Here is an 18,914-nt window from a genome sequence, read left to right on the forward strand (position 1 = left end):
GATACTATATTAGATAAGGAGTGAAAATAGACTTACTACACGAGTTGTGTACCATTATTTAAATACAAAGTATAAGAATGATAGATTGAACTTCGCATTTTCGCAGTTTCAGATTATTAGATGAAAACACTAATTACATCAGAACAAGTGGTTGCCTTTTTATTCCCTCGATTTAAAATTCCATATCAAAGTGAATGTATTTAAAGCAAAAATTTAAAATAATTTGAACAAAAAATTACATTTACAATTTAACAAACTCTTTATTTTTTAGTTGTTATTTAAAAAGTTTAAAAACGTCAAGGTAAAATATATTTTAACCTTTCAAACAAATGGCACTAAAAGTCGAACCAAGATAAAATTAATGCGCAAAACATTTTGGTAACAATTTGGTTATTTATTAGATAGAATTTGACTTAGTGTAAATATTATTGGTTCCATTATGGATTTCTTAATAATATACGAGTAGAAAAACGTACCTGTAAATTATATTGATTTAACATTTTAACCAAGGAATTTTTAAGGCCTGGAATTTTGGTGTCTTTCTTGATTTTTAAAATCAGCATAGTAGGATCTACGTATGACCCAATACTTTGCAATAAAAATGTCACAAACTCTGTAAGAAAAATATTTATATTGTAAATAGACAGTTGAAAAAATTTACCATAAACTAAAAATAAGGTATAAAGACAGAAATACTTGTGATTAAATAAGCAAATACTCAAAATGAAAATAAATTAAATTTCAGGAATACACAAGTTTATGGACCAACACAATTCTCAACATGAATTCAAAATAATAAACTTAAATGAATAACCCATAGTTAGCTTGGTAAAAATATATGGGGTGATTCTTTGGGAGTACCAATTAGATGTTTTAGAGAAACTTGACATAATTAAAGGGGTATGTTCACGCCGCAGTTAAAATGAATGGGATTCAAATAAATTAACGTTTAACAATTCTTTGAGTAGATGACAGCACATACATCATATTCTAATATTTTAATTTTCCCGACATTTAATTCTCTGAACAGCGACGTTGTTGTCAACGTCAGGTACTGGAACTTACGATCGGTACAGTTCGCTTTTGTTCGCATTGAAGAATACTATCGGCAGTATTCTTCAATGTAAGTTATTAGCCAAGATAAGTTAAAGTTTTACAAATTCTAATTTTTGGATTAGGTGATTGGATCATTCGATATAATTTTTGCATCGTGTTGTTGTTTATTTACCTTTGAGGTTAAGTTGCTGTTTTGATTTTGAATCTTGTTTTTTTAGTTTTATAAACATTTTAAATAGTGTATTATAATTATAACAGTCTTGCTTCCTAATATTGATTGAGTGAATATTTTTTAACAATTCTAAGTATTGCAAATAGATGTAAACACTAAAAAACGTATTCATTCTTCTATACACATTTTTAATTTATTTCAAACGTTAACTGATTTTTCAAATTAAAATTTAATAAAAATAATCATATTTTTCTTCATTCTCTTTTGTTAGAAAATTATCAGAATAGAAAAAGCTAATGTAATATAAACAAAATTTTACTAATCTCTCTAATCAATAACAAATACCTTTTTTGTATTATTGTACTGTTCTCATTAGTCAAACAACATTGTTAACGCTTAATTCTTTTATTGTACATTACCACTTAACATAGATGTATCATCCGATCGACCACGTCGTCTCCTTTCTTCACTATCAATTGTCAACTAGTGTTACCAACTCACAATATTCATAGCTTACTATACTACATCTCCCTAATTAACTTGAATCATAGCTATCACCACAATCAGTCACAAAGTCTTTTAAATAAACTGGTTGTCTTCTTATCCGAGTACCACGACTCAATGTTTCATTGTTATTATTAATATTTTCCGCACTACCTATGTCACTATATAAAATATTCTCAATATTAACATTTTGATCTTCATCATTTATAATAATAGGTTTATATGTGAAATCTCTTCCCAACGTTTGAACATCTATTAAAAAGGATTCAAATGGTTCATCTATTCTTTGTGTAGGTTCATAAAACAGGTGCCTACAATATAAAATATTTTTCTTTGGGTTGCATACCTCTTGAAACTTATCTAAAACAGCTGCATAGGTCTCTTCATTTTCTTCGAACTTGAAGTTGTTATATGTTCTTAGACCGTCGTCTCCAATACAATTTAGAAGGATCGCTATTTTAATATCATCAGTTTTCGACATCTGCCCTGATGCTCTTAGATATTAATAGACTGTTTAAAATTCTTCCAATTTTCACTCACATTTCCCAACATTTTAAGCGGTTTCGTCAAATTAAATCCAGACATTTTGGCGGACTTGCTCCACGTGTTGAAAACTTTCCACACTAACTTTTACGTTATTTACACAATTTATATATATAGTTTCACTGACTGCGCCATGTATTATTGTACTGTTCTCATTAGTCAAACAACATTGTTAACGCTTAATTCTTTTATTGTACATTACCACTTAACATAGATGTATCATCCGATCGACCATGTTGTCTCCTAACTTCACTATCAACTGTTAACTGTCAACTAGTGTTACCAACTCACAATATTCATAGCTTACTATACTACACTTACTATACTATACTTACTATAATAATTTGATGACCATGGTACTTCAACAAAAGAGGTTTTTTGATGATGTACCTAAGGGTAAATTCTCACTAATAGATACAAAACGTTCATTCATTTGGAAATATTTTATTACTTATTGTATTTAGACAACATTCAGATGGCAATTCTTAATTCTTTACCTGTTCTAAAATATGTATTATTGATCATTATTTACTATAAAAGTAAATACTGATCAAAAAAGGGATATAAAGATTGAGTTACTATTTGTTTGTAAGAACAGTATTTCTAAGAAATCTAAAATATGTGATTCATTTGAAAAACAATGTCACTACAATATCAATTTTTTCATATCGAATATCGAACAGAGGAAATTTTTTCCTCAAAATATTTCACATTTTCATGTCATTTCTAATTATAACTCAAGTAAATTTCAATCATTTTTTTCACTTCGGAAATATTTAAATGTACTGACAAAAATTAATCGATGATTACATATTGTTTTCTCTATAAAAATTAAATTTGCCAGATAGTGAATAATACTGGAATTGTTTTTAGATAATCCCCACGTGCCATGCTAGAGCTTATGTAATCTATGTATTTTGTAAAAACCAGTATAATCCCCCAGTAAACATTTCGAGATATTTTGGGCCTTGTTTGACTTTCAACCATCATTATATAACGTCACGGTGCCAAGGATAAAAATGGTATAATTGTATTGTTAAGAGACTATGGCGTTATACAGTCATGATTGAAGTTCAAACGGGGCCAAAATGTTTACTTTGCTAAACAAAAGCTCCTGATTCGTCTTTCAATGGTTACTGTATAACCACAAAACGCGTTTTCAAGGTTTTGCAGATTTTTCTTAAATTCGGCAAACGCGCATCTGTCGCCATTTAACACATCACTGCTGCCTACTATTAAATGGCACGTGAACTTATTTTCCCATCTATTAAATGTCTAATTTCTCTTAAGTTTCTCTAAAACGTCTAATTGAAACCCTCAAAGAATCAGCCGTAACAGTGTATATAATAGAACGGTATGAGTGTATTATAACGTAACAATACTTTTTCCCTTTTCCAATTTTCGGGCATCTTTCACTGTGTGGCTTATTGGTATACTGCAGAAAGGTTCATGCTTCAAGGCTGATGGAAGATGTAAAGCTTTTTCTTTAGCAAGATTTTCAGCAGTCTTACTTTGTGTTTCGCCAGTTGTTTAAGAGACGGTTCATAGTTCCATGGAGTCATATTGTAGATTTCCGGAGTATTTTTGAGGATCATTGATAGTCTGATATTAGAACTATTTCTTGAAACTTCACAGCTGTCCTGAATAATTAAGAGAAACTCATATTAAATCACTCTCTTAAATTTCGAAGCCAATAAATTCTCATTATTTCCTTCCATTAATAGTCGTATCATTGAATATCTGGTTCCCTTCAATGTGTGACAAAGCACCACCTTTGGAACACGTCTAATTTATGTAGGTCGGATTTTTTCAACGTCCATGCTTCAACTTTATGCTTTATATTATAATTCTAATGAGATGTATCTATTAGTTTGTATATTGTCCTACTTTTTCTACTATTGTAATAATAAATAGTGAGACTCGTAAATTTTGTTTTCTTTAAATTCATATTTATTCGAATATGGTTTTCTGGAAAATGGCCTCGCTATATGCATTAGATAATATGGAAGATAATATACAGCCCTGTCTAACTCCTCTTAGTACTTTTATATCTAAATTTATATCCAAACAATGTCTCTCTTGCTTCTGTTCCATTTCTGGGCTCTAGTTGAGACTCACTTATTTCTAGATCAATTTTTTGCAGATCCGATAACTTTCAAAATAGTTTTCAGTACTTGATTCACCGGACAATCGTTTGATGTTTTGCTCATTTTTTAGAAGTATATTCTTTCTCGATATTGGAATAAACGTTGATATTAGCCACTGATTAGGTACCTATTATGCCGGTCGAACATATAATTGTAAAGTTCGACTAATATATCTAATGACTCATCAATTTCATCTTCATGTAATGAACCCTTGAAGTCTCCAGATATCCAGTCAGGTCGCCGGGTTTTATAGATGGAGCCTTTGTTAGCCTAAGGCTCACATTTTCTAGAGCGATCCTCCTTAAATATATATGTAGAGGGGTAGATCTATCATTACTTCTAAGACTGCATTGGGGCAAAACCTAATTACAGTATGTCTTCAGTAAATCGTCACTACGTAAAGTTGCCTTCACTGATTTTACAAAGACTCGTTTATTAAATCATAATATATGCATAGTCTCGAACGAGTACCGATCCAACACACATTATAAATTCTTTTAATAGAAAAACCCCGTGTTCTGTCAGATTCTAATCCCATTCGCTTGGAAGGTTAGCGTTCTGTCCACTGTACTTACTACCGGATCGGTTATTTGGCACTAAATAACTTAAATTGAGCAAATATCACTGGTATCATTCTTCCACGTGCATCTTCAATTATAAAATAAAATATGGTATTCATATGACTTCTTCTTCTTCTAAAGGTGCATATCTTCTAGTGATGTTGGCGACCACAATGACCCATCTTATTATATTCATAGTAGCTCGAAATAGATCAATTGACGTTACACCAGTCCATTTCCTACGATTAGATATCCAGCTAGGATATACGTCTACGTCCAGGACCTCTCGTACCCTCAATCTTGCCTTGTAGAATCAACTGTAGAAGTCGGTATTTATCATTACGCATAATGTGGCCGAAGTAAGCCAGTTTTCTGTTCTATACGGTGTTACACTTTCATACGACACTTTCAGATAATCTTTAATACAAGAAATTTTTTTAAATATAAATGAAATGTACTACGGGAAGCTGCATATTTGGAATGTATACATACCTGGTTCATTAACACATCTATCTATAAGATCTTCCCACAAATCAGAATCATCATGTTCTTGACAAAAAGCAACGGCATGTTGCATATCCTTTAGTTCATTTACTATTAATGCTAATGCCTCTTTTGTATCACCTATCCTTCCTGAAAAATGTAATAAAAATTAAATATTTCAATTCATTGACATAGTACTGCAAAAAAACTGCTTTTTCCAATAAGATGATCGTCATTCCAAATACATGTTAATAGATTCCATTAGTATGGCAGTAATAAACGACAGTTTTAATTGGTGTGTTACGAAGATTGATGAATAAATTAAAAGAGAGAAAGAATAACAATAAGCTGCGTGGCTTCTAAGGTAAACCAAATGAGCTTCACTGAGTTCTCACGAAATTAAAAAAAATCTGTATTACTTAAACAAACAAAAAAGAAAATGCCATTCTATTGTTATTTACCTATTGTCATTTATTACATGACCAAGATATTCGAGCTTGCATTTTTGAACTGTTTGGAAGAAAGACTTCCGTATCTTTATATAGTCTCCTTAATACTTCTTCATTGGATATATGATCTTGCTAGGGTATCCTTTTATAAAGCCAAATTTCAAAAGCCTTCATAAGAGTACATCTGTGAGAGTACATCTTCCAACACCGAGAAGTGCTGACACAGCTTTTAAGTAGCTGAACTTTTATTTTTTTAAGGCCATGACTGCGAAATAATTTTGACTATTCCAAAATGCCGGTCTTGTTTATCTATTCTACACCGGATCGCCAGAATGGTCCCATTACGAATTTCCCGCCGTAAATAAATATGTATATGTTGAATGGGTTGCATATGTGAGTACATTTCAATTTAGGTAATAAGAAATAAAATAATAGACTTAAGTACTCACAATAAATTTAATCTACCTCGGACGACCGGTGTCACATACTACAATTTACTATGCATCTTCAGGTCTCCGGTAAGGTAACAGTAACCCCAACAACTATATGTTCGAACAAGCAGTTATTTTGTGAATAAAATGATAATCTACCGAAATTCTTTTATTTAAATTTTTTAATTTTAAATATGAAATTAACAACATTTTTTATTATTTATGGAATAATTTGCACGGTTTAATTATATATTTTATGTTGATTACTATTTAATTAATTGTTTGATAATCGAAAAATGCTGACAACAAAATATTGGAACAAGAGATTTTTAACAAATTAAAATAAAAATTAATAAGGCGTAAGATCACCCTTAGCTTGAATAACAGCCTAAACTCTATTAGGCCGTATCAACTAGGCCTTCACAAAATACAGGGGTGAACGTATCCCACTTTCTTGCAAGTGCGCTGAACTAATTTGACTTGGCAAGTGTGACCTTGCCGAAACGTCAAAACATATTTGGAAATTTTTTTACGGAACATGGAGTTTTTAATACAATTATTGAGATTCTCTGATTTGCAATTAACCAATGTAAATTTCAATACAACGTCGCCATGGTTTATAATCAATATGTTTGTTCCACTGGATTGCTGCTCTTTCGCGATTTGTAGGAGCGTATTTGGCACGTGTACGCCGACAGTGTACCGTCTACCGATATTTTCCTGAAATTGCGTTTGGAATATTCGTAATTCTGTATTTTTGTGCAGATAATAATGTTTTATTAACAACAATTTTGTTTGTGTTCATTAGGTATTATTTGAATTGGTTAATTTATACTTTAATACATTTATTATTCCAAATCTTGTTTATAATTTAAAATTCAAAAGGGTGTATATTATGATATATCGAAATCTACCGATTTTTGCCGAAGGTATCTACCGATTTGGCAACAGTCCCAAGCAACATCACTGGCCGAGCAAATCACATATATTTGCTTCTCATTATAACGCCATAAGCTGAAATTAAAGTAGTGTTTCTAACCATGTATACCAACGAAGAAAAAGTACAAATTTTAAAATGGTATTTTGGGGGCAACTCGTACCGTAACATTATAAATTTATTTACTTGTGCTGGCCAATACCGACACAATCAACTATTAGTCGTAGTATTAAAAAATTTGAATCGTTTGGTTGTGTAAAAAACTGTCGAAAATGTACGGATCTACCACGAGAGAAAATAATCAACAAAGCTCGGCAAAATAGGGAAATTGATGTTTGTAGTGTTGCTAAAACTAGTGATCCTTGTTCAAGCAAAACTATTGCTGAAGAAGTTGAAATGACTGATAGGACTATCAGGAATATTTTGAAAAGAAATGGTTACCGTTGTTTTAAAGTTTCAACTACTCAAGAGTTATTAGCCGAGGACAATTTCAAACGCATGGAATTTTGTGAACTAAAGATGAATAAACAAAATGACAATAAACATTTTTTTTAAAAACAGCTTGTTTACCGATGAATCGACATTTTTTTTACATCGGAAACACAATCCTTCTGTCGTACGATATTGGTCTCGGCATAATAAACACTTGAGTATTCCAGTACAAACACAATATCTCCAAAAACTTGTTTGGACAGGTATTTTGGGGGACTATATCGTCGGTCCATTTTTTATTGATGGAAATTTAACGGGAAATAAATACATATTTAGAATTGTTGCAAAAACAAATTATTCCAGCAGTTCAATTACTTCCTGTCGACTTTGAGGATATTTGATTTCAGCAAGACGGCTGCCCTGCTCACAATACACGAGCAGTTCAAAATTATTTAGAAACCATTTTTGGAAATAAATTAATTTCTTCTCGTGGTACGATCAAGTGGCCTCCCAGATCACCAGATTTATCCTCAAATGATTTTTTCTTTAGGGATATTTGAAAGCAAGTATTGATCGACATGGTTTTAAAAGAGCCCGAAATTGAGCGGAATTGAGGGACAAAATAATTCGTCTTTATGGAAGCATTAGACCGGAACTGCTCAGAGATATGAGAGTATCTTTGTACAACAGATTTGGTTTTTGCTCTGCAGAAAGAGGTGGAATATTTGAACCTCTATTACGTTGAATTTTTGTTTTTAATATTATTATGTTATTTTTGGAATCATTTTTTATTTTAATTTTTATAAATCTACTTTTTTTTAAGTCATTTTGGCAATAAAATATAACAATTTTTTTTAGTAAAATAATATTTGAATTCCATATCTACGTAAAATTGTACATTTTTGGCGAATTGACATGCACTCTACCTGTGTTCCGTTTTTACATTGGCGGCTTGCGTTGCGGCTCGATTTAATTATACGATGATCATTTGCGTTTGGTAACGTGCGCAGCAGAAGTAGAATATCGACTGGAGAGGGAGTCCAGTCGAACAAATGAATTAATTATAAAACATCGCGACGTTATATTGAAATTTACACTGGTTAATTGCAAATCAGCTAATAATTGTATTATTATAAAAATCCTATGTTCCGTAAAATAAATTCCAAATCTGTAATATAAATCTATATATATATATATATATATATATATATATATATATATATATATATATATATATATATATATATATATATATATATATATTGTGACGATTAGGGTTTATAGAAAATAATTTATAAGTTATATACTACATAATATTAGATATTTGGTTGTTTTAAATAAGTTATATACTAGAGAATTTAATAAAAATTATTTATGTGAGGGCATTTTTAAGAAATTAGCATATAATAATTGTAAAAAGTTGTATTTTAATGTTGTAAATATATGTAAGTGAGCCATGTGACTAGGCAACCAACTATACAGTGAGTGATTGACAGATAGAAATTAATCATAATTGGGAATATAAAGTGGGGTTATAATAATATATTGTTTGAATTGTGTATTTTATTAAATTAGAGTGTTAGTTACTAATTTGAATGTTTATTCTGATCTGAAAAGCCTAAATGTCAACAAAATTATCAATGGAACATTAACGAATTCTCCAGAGTGCAGAGTGTGACCATTGTTTACGGTCGAACATTCTGGAATAATGATTATGTCGGTGGATGGAACATGATCTCTTACCAGATGATTCTGGAATATCCAAAAAGATATAAATACCCGTGATTTGGATTCAAGAGGAAGTTTTTAGTCAGAAGTCAAGCAGTTTATTATGAAAGTTAGTAGATTAGTTAGTGAAGTCAATTGTTCACAGTTTTAGTAAGTCAGTCAAGCAGTTTAATAAGAAATATGAAAGTTAGTTGGAGATAGTCCAATTGTTTAATATAGTGAGTTAAATGAAGATTAAAAATTATGCATATATTTAATGCACATTTATAATTATACACAAATAATTATTGAAGATTATAAAAGTATATTAGAAGAATATTGGATGGACATTGGAAGGAATTAAAATTATATTATGATTGGAGATTAGTATAAATCAACTTATAATAATTGGATATTGGTATATTGAAAAGAAGAATAAATATAAATGGTGTTTGCTGGTGGTGTATAAATGCTGGTGAAGAAAACTATATCTTAAATTGGTAGAAGCTGATAATTGGAAAAAGTAATTTCACAAAAACAAGGATAACCGAAGTACGAAGACATTCAGTGATGATTAGAATCTATATAGTGGAAAACAGTTCATTTAGGCATTCAGTGAAAGAAAGGTACAAAATTTTGTTAATATAATTTAGTTAGTGTCATAACAATTTCAATTTTGAAGATAGTTTGTTTAAATTTTACATTGTCTATAGAATTTAATTAGTTTTATAAGAATATCAATTTAAAGATAGTTTATTTTAAATTTACATTGGCTAGGTTAGATATATATGTGTGTTTCATAATAATTATAATAAAGATAATTTAAAAAAGTACTTACAAGCTAATTCTTTGAGAACCGCGATAAAAACCCTATATATTATATTATTAAAAATACTCATTGCTCATCATTCAAACAAACAATACATCATAACAATTTGGCACCCAACGCGGTGGCTCTCTATTTAAAAGAATTAGTTTGGGAAGATAAGTGCTCTCATATAATTAAATTAATTATCAGTAGAAAGGAAAAATTATAGATTTTATTTTAATTATATTTGAACAAGTAAAGTCTCAAAATGTCTCAAGGAAAGAAAGGTACAAGAAGCAAAAAGAATGAAGAAGATGTGGAAGTAGAAACACAACCTATACAAGAGGAGAGTTTAGTTCAAGTTCCACAAGATACTGCAGAAATGAATCCAGAAAGAGAGGAAAATGTCAATATGGCAGCTTTGATGTCATTAATGATGCAGATGAACAAGACAATGGAGGAGAATACGAAAAAAATAGAACGCAAAATGGAACAGAATTCACAAGAAATCAAAGAAGACATAAAAAAATTGGAAGAGAATTCAAAAGAAGTCAAAGAAGACATGAAAAAAATGGAACAGAAATTTTAAGAGAATTATAGAAAATTAGAAAAGAAAATAGAAGATAATAATAATAAAATTGTAAAACAAATGGATAAAAAACTTGAAGCTGCAGAGAAAAAAGTAGCAAATGAAATAAAAAGTATACGGAATGACTACAAAAAAAGGATAGACAATGAGAGGACAGAAGTAAAGAGGATTATTCAAGATAATAAGATAGATATAGAACAGAAAATAGAGTTACAGAAATGTAACTTAGAAATAAAAATTAACGAAGACAGGAGAAACACAGAAGAAAAATTAGACTATATACAACAAAATATCCAAATAAATAGTAATCAAATAAGAAATGTGGAACAGAGAATAGATGATATTTCACAAATGAGAGACATAGGGAGACCTTACTTAAATTTAACAAATGAGACTGGGATTAAATTCTCTGGTAATATAAAAAATTTGCATCCTAGAGTATACATAAATAGTTTAAAACATAAATTAAGATTTGTGAATAATATTAATGATATTAAAGATTATATTAGAATGACATTAAATGACAATGCAGCAACTTGGTTTGCTAGTATTGAGAATGATTTAGATAATTTTCAAACATTTGAAAATAAATTTTTAAATTATTATTGGGGTGAATTAGAGCAAGCCAAGTTTAGAGAAATTCTATATTTTGGAAAGTATAATCAAAATTTAAAATCAAATATGGTAGATTATGCATTAAAACTGATAACAGTTGCAAAATATTTAGAACCACCACTTAGAGAGGATGAAACAGTCTTAAATGTATCTAGACATTTTGATGTTGATGTTGTGCAAACAGTAACTGTACAAAATATTCAAACAATAGATAGTTTTATTAATTTTATTCAAAGAATACAAAGAGGCAATATGACAAGTAATAATAACAACAGAAAAAACAATAATAACTTTCAATATAATAAAAATGATAATCAACAATATAGACAATCATATAACAATAATACTAGGTATGGTAATAATTTACAAAATTTTAATAATAATAACAGTAATCAAATTAGACAAAATTGTAATAACAATACTAGTTATAATAGACAACATTTTAATAACAGTACTAATAATAATAGACAAGATTTTAACAATAGAAGAAATACAGAGCGACCTAACTATAACAGACAGGTAAATTGTGTTCGAAGGAATAGAAGCTGCGAAGACAGGGAACGAAATAGTACAAGGCAAGAAAATACGAGTAGAAGTCATAGTAGGGAAAGACATAGGACATCAGATCCAAGTGGTCAGATACAATCTGACAATTCTAATAATCAAAATTTTGTGCAGTAAACTTTCTGAATTACAAGTTAGGCCATTGCTATTATGAAAAACCTTCTGAATTTATTTCTTTAGATGAAGAGAAAATTATTGAATCTATTAATTTAATTTATATAAATGCTTTGGCCAAAAATAAAATGATTAAGATTATGATAGATACTGGTCAGAAAGTACTTTAGTCTCGGAGAATTTTATTTTTAATACATTAAAACTATCAGATATAATAAAGATTCCAAAAATTAAAATTATTGATGCAAATAATAAGAAGTTGGGTGAAGTTGATAAACTAGACAATTTTAAAATTAATATTCTTAATAAAGAAATTAATATGCAAGGATTTATTGTCAAGGATTTATGTGTTGATATATTAATGGGAAATGATGAATTGGAAAAGAAGAAAGTAAAGATAGATTTTGAAGAAAAAATGGTAACTTTGGAAGGGCAAATAATTAAATTTATGCAGAAAGATGAGGTAGAAGAAGGAATAAGAGTTGATAGGATATTATTAAAAGAAAATAATGATGTTTATGAAGAAGAAATGTATTTTGATGATAGGGAAATGTCCCAAAAGAATGTAAAGAATAATTATTGTAGTGAATATTTAAGGAATGGAAATTTTAAGCAGATGGATGCCTACGAGGCGGAGTGCGTAAAATTGGAAGCAAGGAATAATGAGTACATAATGAAGAATAATTTTATTTGTAAAGAAGAAGATATAATGAAAGTTTTAAATTGCCCTGAAGAATATAAATCAATAGTCATTTCCATATTGCAGCAACACAAGGGACTTGTCAATAAAGAAAATAGAATTGCACAAAATTATATCCATAGTATAAAAGTTAAAGAAGAAAAAGATTTTAAAACAAAATCATACCCAATACCATATAAATACAGAGAAGAAGTAAACAAAACAATTAATAATATGTTAGTAGATGGAATACTAGGAAGAATTACAGGAATGTCATTTTTCACTAAAATCGATTTACAGCATAGTTTTTGGTTAATACCTCTAGAAAGAAAAAGTAGACAGTATACAGGATTTCAGATAGATGGAGTAGTATATCAATTCAAAGTAGTACCATTTGGACTTCAATCATCTTGCAGTGCTCTATGTAGATGTCTTCATGATATTTTGGATCAATATGAACAATTTGTAATTCACTACATTGGTGATATATTAATTGTTTCTAAAACAGATGAAGATCATGAGAAACACCTAAAAATTATAATAAATAGATTAGACAAAGTTGACTAAAAATAAATCAAGAAAAATGTACAATTTTTCAAAAAGTAGTGATATATCTAGGTTATAAACTTAACACTAACAGCTTACTGATATATCCATTTTATTCAATAGACTTGATTTGTTAAATAGATGGTAGATTTCATTATTTTGAATCAATTTGACATCATACTTGTTGAATTTTGTATATATGGAAATTAATTTGTACCCTAAAAATCATAATTTGGGGTTAGACACAAAATTGATACTATAATTGCTATAAAAATGTCTTTCTAATATAGTAAAGTTAAAAAACTTACCAATTTATATTGATGAAAGTTATTTTAAATGGAAATAATTCCTGGATTTTGTCTATAAATAAACAGAACACAATATCCATTATATTTTTAATTAAGGTTATATTTTATTCTCTCCATTTGACATGACAGTTTGACCATAGAATAGCCGAACTGTGATCCGTTATTCTCTGCTTTGACATAGACAGCGAACAGGGATGTATTTAACACATTTTAAATAAAAAAAAATTGAATTATTAATTTATTAAATTTAATAAGGTATGAGAAAATTAATATTTAAAAAAATAATAAGTAAATTATTTATTTTAAATATTATTTTTGGGGTATTGTGACGATTAGGGTTTATAGAAAATAATTTATAAGTTATATACTACATAATATTAGATATTTGGTTGTTTTAAATAAGTTATATACTAGAGAATTTAATAAAAATTATTTATGTGAGGGCATTTTTAAGAAATTAGCATATAATAATTGTAAAAAGTTGTATTTTAATGTTGTAAATATATGTAAGTGAGCCATGTGACTAGGCAACCAACTATACAGTGAGTGATTGACAGATAGAAATTAATCATAATTGGGAATATAAAGTGGGGTTATAATAATATATTGTTTGAATTGTGTATTTTATTAAATTAGAGTGTTAGTTACTAATTTGAATGTTTATTCTGATCTGAAAAGCCTAAATGTCAACAAAATTATCAATGGAACATTAACGAATTCTCCAGAGTGCAGAGTGTGACCATTGTTTACGGTCGAACATTCTGGAATAATGATTATGTCGGTGGATGGAACATGATCTCTTACCAGATGATTCTGGAATATCCAAAAAGATATAAATACCCGTGATTTGGATTCAAGAGGAAGTTTTTAGTCAGAAGTCAAGCAGTTTATTATGAAAGTTAGTAGATTAGTTAGTGAAGTCAATTGTTCACAGTTTTAGTAAGTCAGTCAAGCAGTTTAATAAGAAATATGAAAGTTAGTTGGAGATAGTCCAATTGTTTAATATAGTGAGTTAAATGAAGATTAAAAATTATGCATATATTTAATGCACATTTATAATTATACACAAATAATTATTGAAGATTATAAAAGTATATTAGAAGAATATTGGATGGACATTGGAAGGAATTAAAATTATATTATGATTGGAGATTAGTATAAATCAACTTATAATAATTGGATATTGGTATATTGAAAAGAAGAATAAATATAAATGCTGTTTGCTGGTTTGGTTGGTGGTGTATAAATGCTGGTGAAGAAAACTATATCTTAAATTGGTAGAAGCTGATAATTGGAAAAAGTAATTTCACAAAAAACAAGGATAACTGAAGTACGAAGACAGTCAGTGGTGATTAGAATCTATATAGTGGAAAACAGTTCATTTAGGCATTCAGTGAAAGAAAGGTACAAAATTTTGTTAATATAATTTAGTTAGTGTTATAACAATTTCAATTTTGAAGATAGTTTGTTTAAATTTAACATTGTCTATAGAATTTAATTAGTTTTATAAGAATATCAATTTAAAAATAGTTTATTTTAAATTTACATTGGATAGGTTAGATATATATGTGTGTTTCATAATAGTTATAATAAAGATAATTTAAAAAAGTACTTACAAGCTAATTCTTTGAGAACCGCGATAAAAACCCTATATATTATATTATTAAAAATACTCATTGCTCAACATTCAAACAAACAACACATCATAACAATATATATATATATATATATATATATATATATATATATATATATATATATATATATATATATAACTGGTTTTTATGATTAGGTTAGTTTTTCATGAATATTAATTTAGGAAATATAAAATTAGAACTTACCTAGTAAGTATACCATTTCGGGATAATATTTTTCCTTTTGGCAAATATCCAAAGCTTCTTGAATCGGATAATGATCAGATTTTTTTAAAAAGGATAACAATTTATCTTTAGCAAATACGGCATATAACTGTACTAGTTCTTTGTGATATTTTCCTTTAGGATTTTTCTTATCGTATTCATCTAAATACTATAACATAAAAAAATATATCGAATGACTACATTACATCTGCAGTAAACTGTAATACTAAAATCATGAAGATTTATTTTGAGAACAGGATTTCGCAACTATAATAAAAACAATGCAACCTACGGAAACTGAAATACAAATTCGACAAGAAAAGAGATAGAGAATTTTCTTATTTAATTTAATGAGAACAATTAGAAAATGAAGGGAAATATACCATGCAGGGACGATGCAATAAAAATGAATTGATGAATGATGCAACAAGAATATGAATTGTTTGTGTAATTAACGTTATACAAAAGGATATTAAAATATGTATACATTTCAATGTATGGTGTGAGACTTAAGAACTAGCAATAAATTTATTTGAATTATATGATAAACGTATTATTTTAAATTAACATAATTTACCCTATATAGATGTAGCGGGTTTTCCTTTAATTTCTCCACTATCTTGTCTGAGGATATAGTATTTTTTTGTAACAGAAGATCAATAGTTTTCTTATGATCTAAGTCCATCAGATCTAGCAACATGTCTTGAATCACACTATAGAGATTATGTTTTTGAATCAATACAAAAACATCTTTATGTTTTAACCTAGAATATATAAAAAAATTAAGGTAGGTATGTATAAACATTAGCATATATATATTAAGGTATTTTATCGTAATGTATGTACTTTTGAAAGAACAAAATCGTGTTTTTTGTGTTTTAATTTGGTAGTAATTGTCGCAGACGTCTCAGTCAGGCAGAAAACTCCGACCATTACGGTGTCGCATGATAAGGTCTGCTCTAGCCGCAAACGAAACATCAAGAAGAAATAATTCCGCATAAAAACCCAAAAAGAATATATCATTACAAAACAGCGACCGTGAGTCTCTTCTATCAAGAATAGTCAGCGAGAACTTCTGGATGTTAACATTTTATCAACCGAGTATTACACTGTTTTGTGCCCAGTACGCAGTCCTGTGATATAAATGTTTTATCGATATTTCTTCTTCTTTTGGTAATATATTTTTTTTTATTTTTTTTAAAACGCCACATATTTAGCTGCTGATAATACCCTTCAATAATTTTACTATTATTATTTATGCCTGCTGAATTGGAACACGACATTTTCGTAAATCGAATTAACGGTTTCTCGTTCGAGGTTTAAATTAACTAATTCTCGTCAAAACCTGTATTCCCAATTTCTTTTTCTAGACCACAATTTAGGTTGTTTGTTTTAAGTATATACTGTGTAGGAAGATGAAGAACCGGACATATAAGATTTAATATGATATTATATATTGAAGAGAGTTTTTATTTTCAAGTTACTATTCCGGTTTTTTGATTGGACTAATTGGTAGTTTTATATTTCCGTTTAAAAATCAACCCATTCCCAGTTGTACTAAAATTAGTTAAATAATGTGCCACAATTCGAAAAATCCTTACTTCAAATATTCCTTGAACGGCTCACATGACACAATGAACTATTGATAAGAGTCATCAAAAACAGAAAATTATAAAAACTGTTGACATGTAGGAAAATAAGGTGCTTATTATTCACCTTTTCGTAGAAATAGTCGTCAAAGTGATATTCAATATTGTGACGTTTCAATTTCTTCAAACTGAAAACTTTCTACGAGACTGCATTTTCAGTTAACTCTGTCTAGAGATTATTATTTTTATAGCTTCGAACGCGTTAAGTGAGTGTACTTAAAAGTTGCCTTTTCGTAATCAATTCTGTTTGGGGTTAGAGTATTCATAATTTCAGAAGCACACTTGCACGGTTCTTTTTTAATTTAGTTCATTCTCAGTTGTCAGTTGTTATTTGTGTATCAAATATGGATTTTGTCTAAAGTTCAGTGGTGAAACCTGCATATGATGTGGTAAGCTTAATAATTATTCTTTGTCAATTTATCCTTAATAACTTCGATACATTATAGGCTTTAACAGACCATCTCTTTTCCAACAGCGCCCCGCACATTCAATGCCAGGTTCCATAACGTCATTGTCCTTTGTCATTATTTTACTGCTTTATTTTGTCGACGAGGTCGAAGTCACTTCAACTGAACATATTTTTGCTGATTAGAAAAGGAATTCCGATCGGGATACACTTATTTCTTTGGTTTCGACATCTGGTATTTTCTAGACCGATAACGTGTAAAGTGAGTGTAAATAAGTTTTATTGATTATTTTTGTTTTTACGGTTAATTGCAGACGTATTTATATATTACATCTTATGAGTTAATTAATTAAAGTATAAGATTTCATTTAATATATATATATATATATATATATATATATATATATATATATATATACCTATATATATATATATATATATATATATATATATATATATATACCTATATATATATATATATATATATACCTATATATATATATATATATATATATATATATATATATATATATTTATAATAAAATAAAGGTACAAGATATCGGCATAGCTCGCAACAAAGAAAAAAAAATATAATAAAACATGTGTATAAGATGGAAGGCAACCGTATATACGTATTTCTGACTATTGGTCGTCTTCAGTACGGTGCAGCCAAGTTAGAAAAGGAGCATATTAACTTAGGAAAGGATCACTACAGGAGCAATGCGACCAATTTGTGGCAATAATGTTAGAAGACTCTGAGGTTTCCAGAGCAACAAAAAACACATCCACGGAGGAAGCTAAGCTACCTGAGTTATAGTAGTAATATATATATATATATATATATATATATATATATATATATATATATATATATATATATATATATATATATATGTGTGTATATATATATATATATACATATATACACACATATATATATATATATATATATATATATATATATATATATATAAATATATATATATGTATATATATATATATATATATATATATATAGAGTTATATAGTAATAGATCTCCTGTAGTGATCCTTTCCTAAGTTAATATGCTCCTTTTCTAACTTGGCTGCACCGTACTGAAGACGACCAATAGTCAGAAATACGTATATACGGTTGCCTTCCATCTTATACACATGTTTTATTATATATTTTTTTTCTTTGTTGCGAGCTATGCCGATATCTTGTACCTTTATTTTACTATTAACTCGCATTAACCTTTTTCTATATATATATATATATATATATATATATATATATATATATATATATATATATATATATATATATATATATATATTAAAAAGTAACACATTTTTTTGTTATTAAAAGAATATTAT

The 18,914-nt window shown here is 28.5% G+C and overlaps 1 protein-coding gene across 1 annotated transcript in view; it reads right to left on the reverse strand.

Moving 5' to 3' along the window:
- lt (vacuolar protein sorting-associated protein light) overlaps nt 1–18,914 on the reverse strand; it is a 53,131-nt gene that overhangs the window by 19,880 nt on the left and 14,337 nt on the right. The window contains exons 9-12 of the mRNA XM_072526521.1: nt 16,081–16,267; nt 15,486–15,672; nt 5,475–5,615; nt 477–613 (exon numbers count right to left, since the gene is read on the reverse strand). Coding sequence (XP_072382622.1) covers nt 477–613; nt 5,475–5,615; nt 15,486–15,672; nt 16,081–16,267 — 652 coding nt within the window. The remainder of the gene's footprint in view (nt 1–476; nt 614–5,474; nt 5,616–15,485; nt 15,673–16,080; nt 16,268–18,914) is intronic.

The sequence above is a fragment of the Diabrotica undecimpunctata genome, chromosome 3, assembly GCF_040954645.1.
Source record: "Diabrotica undecimpunctata isolate CICGRU chromosome 3, icDiaUnde3, whole genome shotgun sequence".
Classification (NCBI taxonomy): domain Eukaryota; kingdom Metazoa; phylum Arthropoda; class Insecta; order Coleoptera; family Chrysomelidae; genus Diabrotica; species Diabrotica undecimpunctata.